Source organism: Schistocerca gregaria, chromosome 4, assembly GCF_023897955.1.
Source record: "Schistocerca gregaria isolate iqSchGreg1 chromosome 4, iqSchGreg1.2, whole genome shotgun sequence".
Classification (NCBI taxonomy): domain Eukaryota; kingdom Metazoa; phylum Arthropoda; class Insecta; order Orthoptera; family Acrididae; genus Schistocerca; species Schistocerca gregaria.
Window position 1 is genome coordinate 727,838,635 of NC_064923.1, and position 21,780 is coordinate 727,860,414.

The 21,780-nt window shown below is 44.5% G+C and overlaps 1 protein-coding gene across 2 annotated transcripts in view; it reads right to left on the reverse strand.

The window, feature by feature from the left end:
- The window catches only part of LOC126266758 (atrial natriuretic peptide receptor 1-like), a 1,377,759-nt gene that overhangs the window by 601,962 nt on the left and 754,017 nt on the right, over positions 1-21,780 (reverse strand). For both annotated transcript variants that reach the window (XM_049971275.1, XM_049971274.1), the window contains exon 5: positions 940-1,277. In XM_049971275.1, the coding sequence (XP_049827232.1) occupies positions 940-1,277 (338 nt within the window). The remainder of the gene's footprint in view (positions 1-939; positions 1,278-21,780) is intronic.

Below are 21,780 nucleotides of genomic sequence, written 5' to 3' on the forward strand. Positions count from 1 at the left end.
TTGATGCCTCAGAACATGTCCTACAAACCGGTCACTTCTTCTTGTCACGTTGTGCCACAAACTTCTCTTCTCCCCAATTCTATCCTCTTCTCACCAATTCTATTCAATACCTCCTCATTAGTTATGTGAACTTCAGCATTCTTCTGTAGCACCACATTTCGAAAGTTCCTTTTCTCTTCTTGTCCAAACTATTTATCGTCCATGTTTCACTTCCATACATGGCTACACTCCATACGAATACTTTCAGAAACGACTTCCTGATATTTAAATCTATACTTGATGTTAACAAATTTCTCTTCTTCAGAAACGCTTTCCTTGCCATTGCCAGTCTACATTTTATATCCTCTCTACTTCGACCATCATAAGTTATTTTGCTCCCCAAATAGCAAAACTCATTTACTACTCTAAGTGTCTCATTTCCTAATATAATTCCCTCAGCATCACCCAACTTAATTCGACAACATTCAATTATCCTCGTTTTGCTTTTGTTGATGTTCATGTTATATCCTCCTTTCCAGATATTATCCATTCCGTTCAACTGCTCTTCCAAGTCCTTTGCTGTCTCAATATACAGATTGAATAACATCGGGGAGAGGCTACAACCCTGTCTTACTCCCTTCCCAACCGCTGCTTCCCTTTCATGTCCCTCGACTCTTATAACTGCCATCTGGTTTCTGTACAAATTGTAAATAGCCTTTCGCTCCCTGTATTTTGCCCCTGCCACCCTTATAATTTGAAAGAGAGTACTCCAGTCAACATTGCCAAAAGCTTTCTCTAAGTCCACAAATGTCAGAAACGTAGGTTTGCTTCTCCTTAATCTTTCTTCTAAGATAAGTCGTAAGGTCAGTATTGCCTCACGTGTTCTAATATTTCTGCGGAATCACAATTGATCTTCCGGCGGTTAATTACAGTTAATAAAATACACTACTGTTAACGTACCTGTAAAGGTGCGGTTCCACATCCTCCTGGTTATATTACGGCCGTCCATCTCGTCGCTGCCGTGGTAGAGGGTCTCGTTGAGCGCGATGGCGTACAGCAGGACGGCATCGTAGAAGGCGGTGACGAACGTGGAGATGGTCTTGCCGGCGAACGTGTAGTTCTGCTCGGTGCGCGCCACGTCCTTCACCTGCTGCGAGAAGCTGCGGTAGGAGTCGCTGCGCGGCGTCGCCGCCGTCACCGTCAGCAGCGCCTCGTAGGCGCGCCGGGCGCGTTCGTTGCGCTCCGGAGGGTCTCCCTCCACGTACCACGGCTGCACGGGGTCGTCGCCGCTGTCCATGCTGCAACACACCGCGCATCCCGGACGTCACCTCTGCTCCCACTACAGCCACAGACTGATAGCAGAACACTTCAACAAACAGGACGCAAAATGTTCTACTGACCCATTCAGACAAGGTGGAAGGGGAGAAAGTCTTAGGAACCGGGAGACAGCACAAAGGGGTTAATTTGGGACAAATTTTATTCCGTACTCTGGAGAGCCAAAGAACTGCTACAACTTACTAATATCACGTAGGGCTACCGCGACCACGCAGAAGTGACGCAAAACACGACGTGGCATGGAGTCGGATGGCTCAAATGGCTCAGAGCACTATGGGACTTAACATCTGAGGTCATCAGTCCCCAGCCGGCCGAAATGGCCGTGCGGTTCTAGGCGCTGCAGTCTGGAACCGCGAGTCCGCTACGGTCGCAGGTTCGAATCCTGCCTGGGTCATGGATGAGTGTGATGTCTTTAGGTTAGTTAGGTTTAACTAGTTGTAAGTTCTAGGGGACTAATGACTTCAGAAGTTGAGTCCCATATTGCTCAGAGCCATTTGAACCATCATCAGTCCCCTAGAACTTAGAACTACTTAAACCTAACTAACCTAAGGACAGCACACACCTCCATGCCCGACGCAGGATTCGAACCTGCGACCGTAGTGGTCGCGCGGTTCCAGACTGAAGCGACTAGAACCGCTCGGCCACACTGGCCGGCCATGGACTCGACTAATGTCTCAAGTAGTGCAGGAGGTAATTGACACCATGAATCCTGCACGGCTGTCCATGAACCCGTAAGAGTACGACGGGATGGAGCTCTCTCCTGAACATCACACGGCAAGGATTCCTAGGTATGATCAATAAATTTCATGTCTGGGGAGTTTGACGGCCAGCGGATGTGTTGTAAGGTGCCAGGACATGGGCACTTACACGTTAGCTTACCAACATTAGTATTAATAATAAAGGGACTGGCAAGGACATCAGATTATGACTTTATAGAATTATGATAAGCCGGCCGGAGTGGCCGAGCGGTTCTAAGCGCTACAGTCTGGAACTGCGCGACCGCTACGGTCACAGGTTCGAATCCTACCTCGAGCATGGACGAGTGTGATGTCCCTAGGTTAGTTAGGTTTATGTGGTTCAAAGTTCTAGGGGACTGAGGACCTCAGATGTTAAGTCCCATACTGCTCAGAGCCATTTGAACCATTTTTCTAACGGACCCAGGCGAGGCGCGAAGCTTTCTGTCGTGCAGTCATCAATGATACATGATTGGGCCTTCGGTTGCGGAAAAACATATCGATGATGTTTTGTTGAATGGTTTGCACCTGACACTTGCTGACGGTCCAGCATTGAAATCTGTAGCAATTTTGCAGAAGGGTTGCGCGTCTGTCACGTTGATTAAGGCACTTCAGTCGTCATTGCTCCCGTTCTTGCAGGATCCTTTTCCGGCCGCAGCGATGTCGGAGATAGGATTACCGGATTGCTGATATTCACGGTACACTTGTGAAATGGTCGTACGGGAAATTCCTCACTTTATCGCTATTTCGGAGGTGCTGTGTTTCATCAGACGTGCACGCACTGTAACGCAACGTTCAGACTTATTTAAATCTTGGTAACCTGCCATTGTATAGTAGTAGCAACTGTGCGAAACACGCGCAGCGCAGTATTCTGCCTGTTTACATATCTCTGTATTTTAATACGCATGCCTATTTCATTTTCTTTGGCGCTTCAGTGTATATACTGTATGCCTATTTACAGGAATATCAGTGTGAATGTTCCTGTGCGTGTTCAGTTTTGTTTGTGTATGCACACAAGACGTCAAAATTAACCTTTTATTCGTGCCGTTTCTGATCTCCATGGCCCGAATGTGTCTCAGCTGGTAGCGTTCGCATCATTTGATGGACAGTGATTGGTAATAAACAGAACTTATTTGGTACCCAAAGTCTCTTTCTACGAATGGCTACAATGACTTACAGACTATGGAGTTTATGCATACAATGTGTAGCTCCAAAACACCACAGAGGAAGGACTAGCGCATGAGTTGAACTTTAGTCACACTTCTGCATTTCCAATCGCCACGATTCTCTAACTTAGTGCTCGTTGGTTACTTCGCCAACTGACGGAAGAACATAAGTAGGAACGTCTGGAACTGTCGAAATCGCTTAAGGTGATTTGAAAGGGAACTAAAAGATTACGTCAGTCGCATAGTAAGCTTTGGTCAGAGGTGGGTCCATCACATCCAACCAGAGTAAGCGGCAGAGAGTGGTGTGGAAGCATCCATTTTCATCTACGGCCAAAAAAAGGCCTTCTACAGGAAGGTTGATGACAGCAGTGTTTTCTGATATGAATAAAAATCACTAGTGTGGACTACACGGTCTCCACAAAAACCTCTATGACTTGAAAATGCAATGAAACAAAATGACGGTATATAGGTACTTGTGCTTCGCAGGACCATATAGAGCAAATCGAAAAGTTTTGCCTTTTTTTCCCAAAGGATTTCTTTTGTATCGATTCACGTACGAAATAATTACCAGAAATTACCACACCCGAAGATAGAGCCTAATCTCCATCACGTGGCGTATGCAAACGAAATCACCTTTTGCTGTCCAAAGAAATTTACGACGTGAATTTCAACGGAAACCACTAGCTTTTCTGTTGGTTAAGGCTTGGTATGACAAGTTACTGGCCACTGGCGATGTATACAGACAATCAGTTTCTGGCAGAGAACGCACATCTGATGAAATAGTAGAGGAGGTCAGAGAAACTTTCAAAGAAGCCCATCAAAGTTACTTCTTTGAGCTAAAGATCTCTGGCTCAACAGCTCACAAGTTGCTGCATAAACTACTTCAACTGCACGCTTAAAATTCTCTGACAATACAAGCGCTGAAGCGAAACGACTTTCAGCTTCACCACGAATTTGCTGCTGAGATGTAGCACCTGGTCGCGTGCAAAATCTGAACTATCTAGAAATATTCGTTTTCTTTGACAAAGCAGCCGTCATCATTTAGTAATTGCGAAAGCGTTACGGAGATGATAGATAAACTCCAGTGGAAGACTCTGCAGGAGAGACGCTCAGTAGCTCGGTACGGGCTTTTGTTAAAGTTTCGAGAACATACCTTCACCGAAGAGTCAAGCAGTATATTGCTCCCTCCTACGTATATCTCGCGAAGAGACCATGAGGATAAAATCAGAGAGATTAGAGCCCACACAGAAGCATACCGACAATCCTTCTTTCCACGTACAAAACGAGACTGGAATAGAAGGGAGAACCGATAGAGGTACTCAGGGTACCCTCCGCCACACACCGTCAGGTGGCTTGCGGAGTATGGATGTAGATGTAGATGTAGATGTAGCCACAAAACAGCAGGTCAGCAACTGGAAGCAGTTACTTCCATAAATTATCTGGGACTACGCATTAGGAGTGATTTAAAATGGAATGATCATATAAAGTTGATCGTCGGTAAAGCAGATGCCAGACTGAGATTCATGGGAAGAATCTAAGGAAATACAATCCGAAAACAAAGGAAGTAGGTTACAGTACGCTTGTTCGCCCACTGCTGGAATACTGCTCAGAAGTGTGGGATCCGTACCAGATAGGGTTGATAGAAGAGATAGATAAGATCCAACGGAGAGCAGCGCGCTTCGTTACACGATCATTTAGTAATTGCGAAAGCGTTACGGAGATGACAGATAAACTCCAGTGGAAGACTCTGCAGGAGAGACGCTCAGTAGCTCGGTACGGTCAGTGAAAAAGACCAATAAAAAGGTGTTAGCATGTGGACGTAATGTGCTGTTCCAGTCTCTTCTGTACCTAAGGTCCATCACCGTTCCCTTTGGATCCCTACATAATTCGGTGCTCTCCGATACAGACAATCGAACAGCGGAGGAGTGGTACTCAAGCGTCAACTTTAGGTTACAATATCTCCGGATGTAATTAACATTTTACAATGCAACAAACGGTACTGATTAAGTATTTGTTTATATTTTCAGATGTGCTAACAAAACTAAAAAAACGTAGGTTTGTAAGAAAAACATACTTCCGTGCATTTTTTTATGGTTTGTATTAAACAGTTACACTAGCCCCTCTCCTCACGTTCGGTCCGTGGAATCGATTCGTCAGTATTTGATGTGGTTTACGAAATATACCCAGCGGTAATGTTAGGTGACTCACCCTGTATAAATATTGTAGGAGAGGAGGTCAATGGTCGCCTTCGGTTTATTGGGAGAGCCACGGAGACATCATACAGAACACTGGTGGATCGCATTCTCGAATACTGCTCTAGTGCATGGGATATCCACCAAAGTGTTAAGAGAAGTTTTCGTAGCAACTGAGTACCTGGCTGCTAGATTTGTTGCCAGTAGGTTCCGTAACACGCAAGTATTAGGGAAATGCATCTGGAACTGGGAATCCCTGTAGGTAAGACGACGTTCGTCGAGGAAGGCTATTGAGAAAGTTTAGGAAACCGGTATTTGAAGGTGACTGCATAGCAGTTCTACTGCGGCCAACGTATTTTCTGTACAAGGGGCACGAACATAAGATAAGAGAGATTACGGGCCGTACGGAGACATACAGACAGTCGATTTTTCCTCGCTCTGTTTGCAGGTGGATCAGGAACGGAAATAACTAGTAATGGTACAACTTACCCTCTGATAAGCACCGGGGTAAATGTAACTATACGTGCACATGTAGCCTTAACGTAGAGACAGAAGAGATGCGTTAGGGGACTTGAATTTACACTGAAGCGCTTCAGTGTAAATTAAAGTCCCCTATGGCGTCTCTTCTGTCTCTACGTTAAGGCTACATGTGCACGCACAATCATGCGTATTCAAATACAGAGGTACGTAAACAGGCAGAATACGGTGATCCGGTAGGCAATGCGTATATAACACAACAGGTAACCGGTGCAGTTGTTAGATCGGTTACTGCCGCTACAATGGCAGGTTACCGTGATTTGAGTGCGTTTGAACACGGTGTTTTAGCCAGCGCACGAGCGATGGGACAAAGCATCTCCGAGGTAGCGAAAAAGTGGCGATTTTCCCGTACGATCATTTCACGAGTGTACCGTGAATATCACGAATCCGGTAAAATATCTAATCGACCAACGACGACTGAAGAGAATCGTTCAGAGTGACGGAAGTGCAACCCTTCAGCAAAGTGCTGCAGATGTTAGTGCTGAACATCAACAAGTATGTCCGGCTCGATAGCTAAGTGGTCAGTGCGGCAGGGTGCCATGCAAAGGGGTACGGATTCGATTCCCGTCTGGGTCGGAGATTCTCTCCGCTCAGGGACTGGGTGTTGTGTTGTCTTCATCATCACATCATCCTCATTGACACGCAAGCCGCTGAAGTGGCGTTAACTAAAAAGAGTTGCACCAAGCGACCAGTCCACCCGACGGAAGGCCCTAGTCACACGACAATTCATTTCGTCAACAAGTGTTAGCTTGCGAACAGCACAACGAAACATCATCGATATGGGTTTTCGAAGCCGAAAGGCCCAATCGTTTACCCTTGATGACTGCACGACACAAAGCTTTACGCCTCGCCTGGGCCCGACAACACCGACATTGGACTGTTGATGACTGGAGGAAACATGTTACCTGGTCGGACGAGTCTCCTTTCAAATATCATCTGGCGGATCAGCATGGACTCTGCATGTCAGCAGGGGTCTACTCAAGCTGATGGAGGTTCTGTAATGCTGTGGGGCATGTGCAGTTGGAGTAATATGGGACCCCTGATACGTCTACATAACACTCTGACAGTTGACACGCACGTACTCGGCTAATGTCTGAAGTAGTGTTGGAGGGAACTGACACCATGAACACTGCAGGGCTGTCCATAAACCCGTAAGAGTATGAGGCGGTGGAAGATCTCTTCTGAAAAGCACACTCCAAGGCATCCCATATGTGCTCAATAATGAAACTTCCTGGCAGAGTAAAACTGTGTCCCCCACCGAGACTCGAACTCGAGACCTTTGCTTTCGTAGGCAAGTGCTCTACCATCTGAGCTACCGAAGCACGACTCACGCCCAGTCCTCGCAGCTTAACTTCTGCCAGTATCTCGTCTCCTACCTTCCAAACTTTACAGAAGCTCTCCTGCAAACCTTGCAGAATTAGCACTCCTGAAAGAAAGGATACTGCGGAGACGTGGCTTAGCCACAGCATGGGGAATGTTTCCAGAATGAGATTTTCACTCTGCAGCGGAGTTTGGAAGGTAGGAGACGAGATACTGGCAAAAGTAAAGCTGTGAGGACTGGGCGTGAGTCGTACTTCGGTAGCTCAGATGGTAGAGAACTTGCCCGCGTAAGGCAAAGGTCCCGAGCTCGAGTCTCGGTCGGGCACCCAGTTTTAATCTTCCAGAGAGTCTCATTATTAAGCATATATGGGATGCCTTGGAGTGTGCTTTTCAGAAGAGATCTTCCACCCCCTCATACTCTTACGGATTTATGAACATCCCTGCAGTGTTCATGGTGTCAATTCCCTCCAACACTTCTTCAGAGATTAGCCGAGTCCATGCCACGCGATGTTTTGCGGCACTTCTGTTTGCTCTCGAGGACCCTACACGATATTAGGAAGGTGTGCCAGTTTCTTTGGCTCTTCAGTGTATAAGACGTATAGGTTTACGAACTTAATGGCAATAACTCATAGCTGCAAAAAAAAAAAAAAAAAAAAAAAAAAAAAAAAAAAAAAAAAAAAATCCCTTGCAACACAGATTTAACAACAGTCTCGGTTTAAGATCAGCATGTCTGGTGGTGGTCGTTATCTGCGAGAGGAACTGGAGACGCAGTGAACGTACCTCTGTCCACACGGAGGGGCCGTAAGCATTTTTAGGGAGGTCGCCAGCGGCAGTGGGTGTGAAGCTGAACCAGCGAAGTGGCGTGCGACGCGGACGTCAGCGCCTGGCCCAGCAGAAACCCCGTCGTAAAAAGGGCAATGAAAAATTAAAATTCCCGCTTCGTATCTGCGGCGCGCAGCTCTGGCGGCCGCTGTGAGTACCCACGGCCTTATCTCACGTCCGCAGACGGCGGCGACGGAAATAGCTGGCAGTGCTGCCGCAGGTGGCTGCGGGCCTAGGCGGCCAGTTGGACCAGAGGCACGCACGTCCGTCAGCTGGCAGGCAGAAATTTACTTGTGAAATCAACTTTTAATTCAGATATTACTGTTTGCAGTTCATTGCGTATGTCGTGGCGCCTGGTGGTGGTTCAGTAAAATGTTGGCTTCCAGCAAGGGAAAGTCCTTTCGGTTCTATGTTACCGTCCCCTTTTTTAAGTTTTCCTCTTTCCCCTCGTGGATGCGTGGGTGCCAGTCCAGTCCTCACCGGCGAATAATGTGAACAGCTCTTTGATAATAGAAACTCTGAGTCCCACACCAGCAGCCAACAACCACGGCGACTAGACAACAGAGTCCATATCATTGTGTGGTAGAAGAGATTCAAAGTTGGAAGGTATGTGCTGAGATTCGATCAGGATAGAGCCAGTGAAAAATGACGATAGTTCCCAACCGCAAGGTTGGACGAGTAGTACATCTTCGAGTAGTAAGATCATTGACAGCTAACAGAACTAGGTACACGCGGTAAAAGTTTGAGTAGTGGTGAGGAGATGCGCAGAGACAGCAGACATGTTTCGAGTCGGAGCTAGATGCCTGCAGGAGGCAGCCGGGTCGTGACAGCATCAAAGTAAGAATTGGCGCTACACACATAATAAGCTATATATTGAGCGAAACTCTGCACATACCTGGGTAAACTAGAAAGAATAATTAATAAAATAGGTTTTCTTTGGTTAAATAATGTCTGAAAGCTAGAGAGAAATCCCATTGTTGATGCAATAAGCGTTTTGTGAAACTTTCTATTAAATCCATGCTATAAAAAATTTTTTTAATTTTTCACATGTGCCTTAAAAGTTTGAACAATAAATATTTTTGAGATAAAATTAGAGTTTCACGTCACACCTTATGTCGTTCTCCGCACCCTGTGCTTGCAATGAACCGAAAGGTACATTAAAGTAAAGTTCCCATGAGTAAAGGTAATAATTTCATTTATCAGAGTAAAATAAGCTATGTGCCATTGCACAGTTGGCAAATTATTCAGATCAGGACAGAATTTTTATTAAGTAACAAACAGGGCCAAAATGAGTAAAGTTATCTAGAATGACAGTTTTATGCCATTGCACTACGGCTGAGTTGAATGTATGTTTTATTATCAGCTAAACCGGAAGGAGTGCACGAGCTAAGTCCACAGATGCAGTCAGATGCAGGTTGGTGACTTTCATTTATTTTTACTACTAAACTTTCATGCAGTCAGATGTGTATTTTGAGTATTAATTTTCTAACAATATTTTAATGCAGTCAGATAAAGTTCAGTTCAGTTAAATACGCAGTCAGATGCAAGTTTTATTAAAGACTAAAGCAGTCACATGCAGTTCAGTCTAGTTTAAATGGAGAATTTTTATTAACAACACTTTCAGAGTAAGTTCTGGGTTCGATCATTGATTCTTCCCGGTACCAGCAGTATTTTTCTGGTAACTGCAAGTCGAGTTTTATCTTCAGGAGAGCTCTGTAGCTTCGATTCCATGTTACCTGTAGGTATCTACATGAATGGCAATGCACTCAGGCTTTCAGGCAATAGAGGGCAAGAGAGTACCATCTCTAAAACAAACGTGAGCTGTATACTACTATATCTTCGCAACTCCTTTAATTTTTTCTTACTTTATTTCTGTTCTTCTATCTACTGCAAAACACTAACTTTTGGCTTCCATAGACATATTGTAGTAGGTTGTTCCATCATTAGCATGCCACACAATCTAATATCAGAGCAATTCAACAAGGTCCTGATGGGTAGGTAGTAGCACTTGAGTAGTGATATGTTGGCTCACGATAGATCACTGGATCATAACATATTTTATTTTCAAAATATATGAAACTTGCACAGGATAGTTCATTAAAACTGTGTGTCAGGGAGATGAAATGATTGTTGCTTTAGAAATAATACTGGGTGTCTCAGGAATGTTGTGATAAACTTTGAGGAGTTGCAGAGGGTGTCTTGAGAAACAAATTGGTGACAGAAACCCGTGTCCAGAACTGCCACCCAACGATGCTATAGAGGGTTGAAATTATAGGCGCTTGCGCCTGTCAGTAGGCCACCCCTTCAGCAGCAAATGTGACACACTGCACTGACAGACCACAGGCAGAGAGTGCTGTAATGTTTTTTTTTCTTATTCAGAGTTGTTATTCAAATGGTTCAGATGGCTCTGAGCACTATGGGACTTAACATCTGTGGTCATCAGTCCCCTAGAACGTAGAACTACTTAAACCTAACTAACAGAAAGACATCACACACATACATGCCCGAGGCAGGATTCGAACCTGCGACCGTAGCAGTCGCGCAGTTCTGGACTGAGACCGCTGGGGTGGAGATATCTCCTGTATAGACAGACCCTGTGTTCTATAGATGTGGTGCTCTGTAGTGTTGTTGGATGAAATTTCTGGATACAAGTTGCTGTCCTCAATTTTTCCCTCAAGACATGCTCCCCTCAAAGTTCGTTGCAACATTTCTGGGATACCGCCGAAAATAATGTCTGTTACCCTCAGTAGACATTACGCTACTACTATCCAGCACAGTCTCTAACCTTGGCAGTGTCCTTCATCTGGGGTGCAAGCGAATACACGAGATGCTTTACGTCTTACGCATTCAGCTGAAGCCACTCATTGACCAGTGTACCCTATATAGTTATCACATAGCTAAAATGTTGGTTGCTACATATCACCATCTGTTCTAAGAAGTCCCAGAAATGTTTCAGTTGATTGAAATCGGATGATTTCGTGGGCCAGTCGCGTCCTGATAGGGCGTCAAGCGAGGAATGAATGGGACCAGCGCTGTCAACATGGCTATTGTCTATTTGTTGGATGCTCACCATAAGGAAAAGAAACAGCATCACTTGCTCATGAAGGACAATGAAATAAAAAATCCTGGCTTATATATATATATATATATATATATATATATATATATATATATATATATATATATATATATAAAAGGACAGAGGATGGCCGGTTATCTCTTCAGAGAGGATGCCCTCCAGGCTCGAACTCTTACATGAATCGAGGATTTAATTTGAATCTGATGGGAGGCGAGCTAAGATAGTCTGTGCAGCTGCAATGACCACTGCGTCTGGATAGACACCTGCCTAGTAATCAGGAGACCTGGGTTTAAATCCCAGCCAGGCGGAAATTTTCGACTTTCCCCATTAATTTAAATCAGTGCTCACTTGCAGCCGATGTCTGTAATTAATTTGTGTCTTAATCTACAAATTGACTGAAAGTGACTGGTACTCAATGACAGCAGCAATTCCTGGTGGATATGAAACCGACTGTTACTGGTAAGCTGTGAAACTCGGCATTGGTCTTTGCATGTTAGCATCTTTTTACTACCACTGTTATTACTCTTTGAGACATGGTACGTTTGGTATCCCATCCCTTGTAGACACGTTGCGCTGTCCGCACTGCTACATTAACAAATCAGACAACTCCGTATACTGTGTGGACATGGATGTAACTGTACATGATAGTTACTTTCTGTCACGATCGAGGCATCCACGTCTCACTGCTGAAATTCCACAGATCCAACGTTTACATATACTGGGTGATCAAAAAGTCAGTATAAATTAGAAAACTGAATAAATCACGGAATAATGTAGAGAGAGAGAGGTGCAAATTGACATACATGCTTGGAATGACATGGGGTTTTATTAGAACAAAAAAAATACAAACATTCGAATAGCGTCCGACAGATGGCGATTCATCTAATCAGAATAGCAATAATTAGCATAACAAAGTAAGACAAATCAAAGATGATGTTCTTTACAGGAAATGCTCAATATGTTGACCATCACTCGTCACAACAGCTGTAGTCGAGGGATAATGTTGTGAAACGGCACTGTACAGCATGACCGGAGTTATGGTGAGGCATTGGCGTCGGATGTTGCCTTTCAGCATCCCTAGAGATGTCGGTCGATCACGATACACTTGCGACTTCAGATAACCCCAAAGCCAATAATCGCATGCACCGAGGTCTGGGGACCTGGGAGGCCAAGCATGACGAAAGTGGCGGCTGAGCACACGATCATCACCAAACGACGCGCGCAAGAGATCTTTCATGCATCTAGCAACGTGGGGTGGAGCGCCATCCTGCATGAATATCGTACGTTTCAGCAGGTGTTTATCAGCCAGGCTGGGGATGATGCGATACTCTAACATATCAGCGTACCTCTCACCCGTCACGGTCGCAGTTTTGCTGCCCAGGGCCATCTATCGGACATTTTGTGAACTTTGTTTTTTTTGTTCTAATAAAACCCCATGTCATTCCAAGCATGTGTGTCAATTTTTACCTCTCTGTCTACATTATTCCGTGGTTTATTAAGTTTTCAAATTTATACTGACTTTTGGATCACCCGGTACATCATTTCACTGCTATGGTTGACGGTCACAGGCCCACCTGAAAGCAACTGTACACCATCTGAAGTGATCCGCAGTGGCTATTGTGCTCTCCTATGTGGACGACAACTATTTTGTTCATTGTGCTTTCATACACACTTGTCGCATCAATATTTACATTCTTATCTTATTCCCCCAATCAGTATTAATAGGAAGCTGTGTCGTACAGGGGATTGGCAAAGGTACAGAAACACCAAAACCACAACAAAGTACCAAACCTAATACGAAGTAGGAACACTGTTGGTATGTAAAATACCTTCCAGTGGCCTCGCAATGGATAAATACAGGTTGCACACGATTTTCAAGGGACGCGAACAACGTTCTTCCTGCAAAATAGTTGCAGATTCAGGAAACGATGATGGAGGTGGACAGCGATCACGCACCCTTCTCTCTTAAGTAAACCACTGAGGCTCAGTATTGAGATACGGTGACTGTCGCGATCACGTTTGGTCCTCGTGCTCACAAAGCCTGTCCTGGACAAAGCGATCAAACTCCCGTCTGGCTATCCTAATACAGGATTTTCGTGATTTCCCTAAATAGCTTCAGGCAACTGCCGGGATGGTTGCATTGAAAGGGCACGGTCGACTTACTTCCCTGTCCTTCAACAATCTGGTGGGACCGGTGACCTCGCTGTGTGCACCTCCCCCAAATGAAGCAACCAGCCAACAGAGTATCCATGCAGCCCATGCAATATCCTGCCCCAAATCGCCACCATTCTTTAATCCTGGAAAGTATATTGGGGCCGGCCGCAGTGACCGAGCGGCACTAGGCGCTACAGTCTGGAGCCGCGTGACCGCTACGGTCGCAGGTTCGAATCCTGCCTCGGGCATGGATGTGTGTGATGTCCTTCGGTTAGTTAGGTTAAAGCAGTTCTAAGTTCTAGGGGACTGATGACCTCAGAAGTTAAGTCCCATAGGGATCAGAGCCAGTATATTTGGCCTGGGGTTGGAAACAGTGTGATACAAGACTCAGCCAACCTAACAACTTTCTTCCACTCCCCCACAGTCCACGTTTTATGGCCTCGGTATCACTTTTTCCCGTTGGGGACATTTGCATCACTGATGAATGGTTGGAATTCCAGCAGGCCGTGCAGATCGGGGCTTGAAGATCTCCGCTCACGTTGTTTTGGTGCTGACAGGATTTGCGAGTGCCACGTTCAGTTCAGCAGTGATTTTTGCAACTGTCACCCTCTTCAACGATCGTCCGGCACTCTCACTTAACACACACTTTCGTGCTCCTTGCAGTTTAGCGGATCATGTTCTTCTGTTTTCCCGGTATGCAGTATAAATCTATGATACGGAACCTCTTCAGACACTAGACAATTCGCCTCTCTTGGTTAAAGAAGCACCCGCCATATTTGCACCAGCAATCCGCCCATCCTCGAATTCACTTATGTTGTGTACATAGTTCCGCGTAGTCAGCGCGTACACAACTTTCCCACTAGAGCGCGCCCCGCTAAGCACAACAGCGCAGGCGCATCGCTCATCCGTCTCTGCACTACGAGATGGCGCTTCCATAGACACAGACCAAATTCTGCTTCCGCCAATCCGCGTATTAATACGTAACGCAGCCAATGAGACTGCTGCTTACGTAGAACCTTTTCTCCTAGCGGATCACACTCGCGCAGTGATACATAAACGCCGAGATATTATAACGAGTGTACAGACCTCCGATTAGTCTGTCTGCGTTTGTGTGCACCAGTCTGTACTAATCTACATTTGTCTGTACCAGTCTATAGTGAAGTTCAGTCTGCTGCTACAGTGGCAGGTTATCAACATTTCAGTGCCTTTGAACGTGGTATTATAGTCCCTGCTCGGGTGATGGGACACAGCATCTCTGTGCTAGCAAGGAAGTGGGGATTTTCCTTAAGACCATTTCGCGAGTCTACAGTCATTATCAGGAATCCGGTAAAATATCAAATCTCCGACTTCGCTACGGCCAGAGAAAGATCCTACAAGAACGGGACCAACGACGACTCAAGGTAATCGTTCAACGTGACAGAAGTGCAACCCTTCCGTGAATTGCTACAGATATCAATGCTAGGCCATCAACAGGTATCAGTGTACGAACCATGTGACGAATCATCATCGATATGAACTTTCGGAGCCGAAGCGTACTCGTATACCCTTGATGACTGCACGATACAAATTTTACGCCTCGCCTGGACCCGTCAACACCGACATTGGACTGTTGGTGACTGGAAACATGTTGCTTCGTCCGACGAGTCTCGTTTCAAATTGTATCGAGCGGATGAACGTTTACCGTTATGGAGACAACCACATCAATCCAGAGACCCTGCATGCTATTGGCTGATGTTCAAGCTGGTGTAAGCTCTGCAGTGGTGTGGGGCGGTTGCATTTGGAGTGATATGGGCCCTGATACGTCTAGACACGACTCTGACAGGTGACACGTACTTAAGCATCCTGTTTGATCACCTGTCCGTTGTGCATTCCGACAGACTTTGGCAATTCCAGCAGGACAATTCGACACCCCATACGTCCAGAATTGCTACAGAGTGGTTCCAGGAACACTCTTCTGAATTTAAACACATCCGCTGGTCACGAAACTCCTCAGACATCTTACGGATTTATGGACAGCCCTGCCGGATTGATGGTGTCAGTTACCTCCAGCACTACTACAGACATTAGTCCATGCCACGTTGCGTTGCGTCACTTCTGCGTGCTCGCCGGGGCCCTCACACGATATTAGGTAGGTATACGAGATTCTTTGGCTCTTCAGTGTATGTTCATGCATGCATTTCTCGCGGTGTTTGCATATTTTGGTCCAACCCCTGTAGCAAATCGATTGATATACGAGTCTCCGAATGCCACAGCTTGCATAAATGAGAATTTACACACTGCAGAAATGAAACCCATTTATACTCTCATTTATATAAATTTACAATATCTTTCTTAACACTGTTCATAATTTTACTTTAAACTGAACGTTTAGTTTATTAACGCTTTAGAAAAAGTCAGTTAGCGTACTGCCACTTGCCAAATATCTCGTCCGGTGCGTTGAACCGACACGAAATATTAGGAGCTGCGATTTAAGCACCTCGAACTGTATAACGAGATTAGCACTGTGTACTTCCGTTCCGGCGTTGAAACCGAAGAAAGTCCGACCGAAAAGCACGCCTCCAGCCGCCAGTTTTAATCAAGCACCCCCGCCTTCTTCTTTCATCTAGTCTGACGTCATCCACCCACTCATTTTTCCGCGTCAGAGGTTCCCGCCAGTTGTCCCAAAACAACTTCCTAGACATCTAAAACGAGAACTGCGCGCTTATCTGTCTAACTGTTTCTAGCACTTTATTCGTGATTAAGTTGTTATTACAGGATGGAAAACAATGCGCAGTACAATAGAAATGCATTTACGAGTTACGCTCTCTTAGAAATGATTCTCGGAATGCTGGTGTTGACGTAGGAAACTATGTTTTAATACCAGTACGATCAAAAAGTCACACATATGTCTCAGTAAATATGAGTTTCATTGCATTCGTTCAGTCAGCCACCGCAAGATGGCACTACAGGTATTCCCGACGACAACAGAAGACGCCAATGTTACGGGTATAGTCCACATGACGCCTGTACTATTGTGCAGTTCGTGGGCGATACCTTTTATTGTTCAGCAGTGTTTTGCCAGTCGTTTGTTACAGATCAAACAGTGCAGTACCATTCAACAATAACGCAATTAATTACCCGTTTCCCGGTATGCGGATCGGTTGCAGTCACTTTTACGGACGCTAAAATGAATGCTGCTTTCTCCTTCAAAAAGTTCCTGGAAATTATCTGTTCAAACTCATATTTCGTGCGTTAGGTTTATGGTGATGATGATGATGTTTGGTTTGTGGTGCACTCAACTGCGCGGTCATCAGCGTCCGTGCAAAGTTCCAATTTTCACACAATCAAATTTATTTCAGAGTCCTATCTAGACACTGTCACGAATGATGATGATTAAGAAATGATGAGGACAACACAAACACGCATTCCCCGAGCACAGAAAATCCCCGGAATCGAACCCGGGACCCGTGATCCAGAGGCAGAGGCAGAAACGCTTTTTTTGCCCGATATAGTTATTTGCGTTTGGTCTGGGCGGACGTCACAGGACATCCGTTCTAGTTGATCGTTGATTCCTTGACTCAGTTATATATATATATATATATATATATATATATATATATATATATATATATATATATATATAGCACGCAGTCCCCTGACACGCTGAGCTACCGTGCTGGACTCGTAGATAGGGCTCAGGAGACAATGCAGAAGTTAAAATTACGTGCGTCTCATGTTCATCGTGTGCAGGAATAGTGAAGGAAATGGATCAAACGAAAGAGTCAAGCGCATCGTAAATGGTTTCGGTCATTTGTAGAAACCAGTGATCTCGCAGAACTCAACCCTATTTTCGTTATTGATAATGTGTGGTGTCACCTTGGTGGATACGTGAATATTCAAAACACAAGAATTTGGTCAACCAAAAATCCACAAGTCTTTCATGAAAGCATCTTACACTGTCAGAAAATGGTTCAAATGGCTCTGAGCACTATGGGACCTAACATCTGAGGTCATCAGTCCCCTAGAACTTAGAACTACTTAAACCTAACTAACCTGAGGACGTCACACACACCATGCCCGAGGCAGGATTCGAACTTGCGACCGTAGCAGTCTCGCGGTTCCAGATTGTAGCGCCTAGAACGGCTCGGCCACTCCGGCCGGCCTACACTGTCAGAAAATTGGAGTTTGGTACGCCGTATCGAATCATATGGTCAGTATTGTTTGCAAAAAAATAATAACACAATTCATTCTGCTTCTCGAGGCTGATGTGCACTACCTTTCCATCACCCTGTTGAATGGAAAAATGTCTCGTCTGCAAGCAGTAAATGTTCAAGAGTACCGAGCTATGCTCTTACGGGTGACTCTTGAAATACGTTTCGATTACCCGAGAATACTCTTCTCGAATCACTAGAAGATCCGGACATACAACAAGTCCAGTTGTTATTCTGCACCGTTGTGACAATATCCCTGGTAGCAGATCGCACCTCAGGGAAGGCACAGACACATATCTGCTAAAAATGATGAGGGAGTGTCCAGTGCGTCGACAGGTGATGCATCAAACATAAGAATAACTTCGAATATAACAGGAAGGCCCCCAGTATCTCATAATATACAGGGTGATAATAATTAAAATTAAACTTCGAAAACGCTGTAGAGATATCACCTTTAGTCAAAATGGCGTCAAATTGCAACGTAATACTTTAGGTGAAGGGGAGGGGGGGGGGGGGGCGGACGCATGAAAGAAAAAAAAGGTGTGAAAATTGATCAATATGTGGCGCTGTATGTGTCAGAATACGTAAATGAAAGCACCTGTCATGCACATTACTCATTGAAGTTGATATAAACAAGTCGGGTACACGGCTCCCCTTCTTTTCGCTTCTGCGATGTTCGCCATGACTGTCTCAAGGCAGGATCGCGCTCTGCTTGTAAAGCAGTATTACAAGAATGATGACCGTGCACAGAAGTTCCGGACACTGAAGGATTTGCAAAAAGTCGTTGGTCCGATGACTGCCGTGGGTCTGGAGTAAATGATTCGGAAATTCGATAAGAAGGTTTCTTTTGGTGTGCAGCCTGGTGGAGAGAGGAAACGAATTGATTAGACGTCAGTGGAAGCATTGGCCACAGCAATGTAGGAGGGGACGAGTGGTGGGGTCCAAACGTGTAGTGCACGGAGAATTGCCCGAACACTGGACATATCAATGAGTACGGTGCGTAAAATGCAACGAAACATCCTTCATTGCTATCCATTCAAAATTACCCATGTGCACGAGTTGCTTCCTTTTTAACTACCAGCAAGAGAGACCTTTGCTTTAGAATTTCCTGCTCGCATGTAAATGGCCAATGATTGACCGCGGAAGATTTTGTCGACAGACACGCCCACTTCCATCTGATAGGATACATCAACACACATAATTGCCGAATATGGGCAACGGAAAACCCACAAGCAAATCCATCGGTACCACTTCATCCTGAAAATGTTACTGATTGATGTGGGTTTACGGCGTCATTTATCATAGGGCCATTTTTTTTTAATAGACAGGTGCTTCCTGTCCTGTTACCTGTACCGTCACCGGTAAGCGCCATGTGTGCGTTTTGCGCAACCACGTCATTCCAGCTCTCCAACAGCGTGGATGTGTGGATGGGATCATTTTTATGCAAGTGGTGCATCTCCGCACACTGAACATCCAGTTAAGCAGCTCCTGAAGTGCCTTTTCGGAAATGCTAGAATTATCAGCCGCCATTTCCCAACAGCCTAGCCGTCCCAATCACCTGATCTTAATCCGTATGTCTTCTGGCTGTAGTGCTGTCTGAAAGATGTTGTGTTCAGTGTTTCGGTTGCAGACTTAACTGCACTGAAGGCATGCATTGCGCAACACATTCTGAACGTTACCCCGGAAACACTTCCATCAGTTGTGTAACATGCTGTATCCCGATTTCAAATTGTTGCAGAAAACGGTGGACAGCATACTGACAATGTTTTGCACCAGTCACAACGGAAATTAATAATCCTATTTGATTTTGATTTATGCTTCTTTTGGCCTGAGGACAGTTAAAAAATGATTTTTCCCATCCGTTGTGACATGGCCTTACCGTTTGTAACTAACAGTAACTTTGTAAATGACAGTATCACAGTTGCACACACATGCACTCTGAATAGCACCATTTGTTTGACGTCAAATGTACACCTTAGAAATTGTTGTATGATTCATTCGTCATCTGTAGTCATCCAGTATTACATTATGATGCTTACAGCGTCATCTATTGCTACTTTTTGTAACTATTTACTTTTCTTCTGCCTGACGTTTTCCCCCTTATTCGATAATATTCCGCTACAATTTGACGTCATTCTGACCAGTGGAGTTATTTCTACAGTGGTTTGAAAGTTAAACTTAAAGTACAATCACACTGCATATAACGTATATATTGCATTTTTAAGTCATTCGGCATAATAAAAGTATACATATGTTCCACGAAGCATAATGTGTATCAGTTAAAGAATAGTATTAAAAGGAAATTCCTTTGGTTCTGCGCACCAGAAATCAATTTTTCTCCTAAGTTTGACAATAAAGTTTGTATCCAATCTACGTTAGTTTGGTCCCAGCTCGCTCTGTATACGTCGCAATTTAATAAGGATTCCACCTATTCCCGTACATGTTTCACACAGACAATATCTTCATGTATCTGACATTTGAAATAGCACCACCCATCCTTTCCTAGTACGGTGTAAGCCTTCCATTTGACAAGTTGTGTTAAGAAATTGCTTTTGATCCATAGACCAGGATATACCCCTGATCATCCTCAATTTCACTCTTGGGTCAAAGTTATCTACTGTTTTGGTTGTCTGCGATAACGGAAACTGATATTTGAGGCGGTTAGTAGCTGTGATACCTTGCTGTGGGGGAAGAAGCCTGATGTTATCAGATTGATCGTGTTATACCATGTCATCTAGCACTTTTATTCGCTACAGAAGACATAGTTTGAGAAGCTAGCTACCCATGATATCTGTGTTCTTTCCTAGCAGTTCTAGCTCATGTATTGCTGGCTCAAATGGCTCGGAGCACTATGGGACTTCACATCTGAGGTTATCAGTCCCCTCGCGCGGTTCCAGACTGATGCCCCTAGAACCGCTCGGCCACACCGCCATCTACTGCTACGAAACATCAACAAATACCTAGGAATTACAATCATGAACAACTTAAATTGGAAGTAGCACATAGAAAATGTTTCGGGAAATTCTAACCAAAAATTGCGTTTTATTCGCAGGGCTCTTAGACAATGTAACAGATCTAGTAAAGACACTGCTTACGCTACGCTTGTCCGTCCTCCTTTAGAATACTGGTGCATGATCTGGGAACCTTACCAGGCAGGATTAGCCGAATACATCGAGAAGGTTCACTGAAGGGCAGCACGTTTTGTATTATCGCGAAACAGAGGAGAGCGTGTCACAGAAATGATACAGGATTTGAGGAGGACATAATTAAAACAAAGACGCTTTCGTTGCGGCGGAGTCTTCTCACGGAATTTCAGTCACCAACTTTCTCTTCCGAATGCCAAAATATTTTGTTGCCGCCGGCACACATAGAGAGAAATGAACAAAGTAATACAATAAGGGAAATCAGAGCTCGCACGGAAAGATATAGGTGTCCGTTTCTTCCGCAAGCTGTACTAGACTGGAATAAGAGAGAATTATGGTGAAGGTGGTTCGATGAACCCTCTGCCAGGCACTTAAAGCGATTTGCGGAGTATCCATGTAGATGTAGAACACTTTAATATCTTTGACACTCTGAGTTATAAGTAAAAGGTGTCTACAGTTTGTTAGTTACAATGCAGAAAATGGCAAAAGGATAGAAGAAAAAATATATAACTTCTGACGTGCTGCTTTTCCTCTGAACATTACTGGTAATCTAGTTAACGTTAGTACCTACGAAATAGTTACGTAAACCATCTTACTTACCGCCGACTGAAATATCACGTATTGTTATTAAGCACATTCTTGACATACACGCAAAGCGTATATTATGTTCAACAAGTACTGATCGCCACATGTCATGTACTTGACAATTATAAAGTTACTGAAAAAACAGATCTGAAAGAAGTCAGGATGGAAACACAGTAGTCAACCCGTGAATTTACAGCAGAACATGGAGTCAGTCGCTACAATTCTGAATGACTATAAATTATCGAAACTGATTCCGGAGAGAGAATATTAAGAACTACATCCAGCCTCACTGTAGGTACTGTACCAAAACATTTCTGTATGATTCTCAGATGCAGTAAGCACATTAAATTTTTCTCGAGAATAAAGTAACTGTCAGCTACACATTTCTTCTATATTGGTTTTAAAACTCGACGCGCTGAATTTAATATATACTTTTCATTATCACACCTTAAACACAGAGAAAGGAACGATTTCCTTTCAGTTTGAATAAATATTTAATTTAAATTGAATGTCCTTTTATTACTGCTTCATTACTGAACGTATC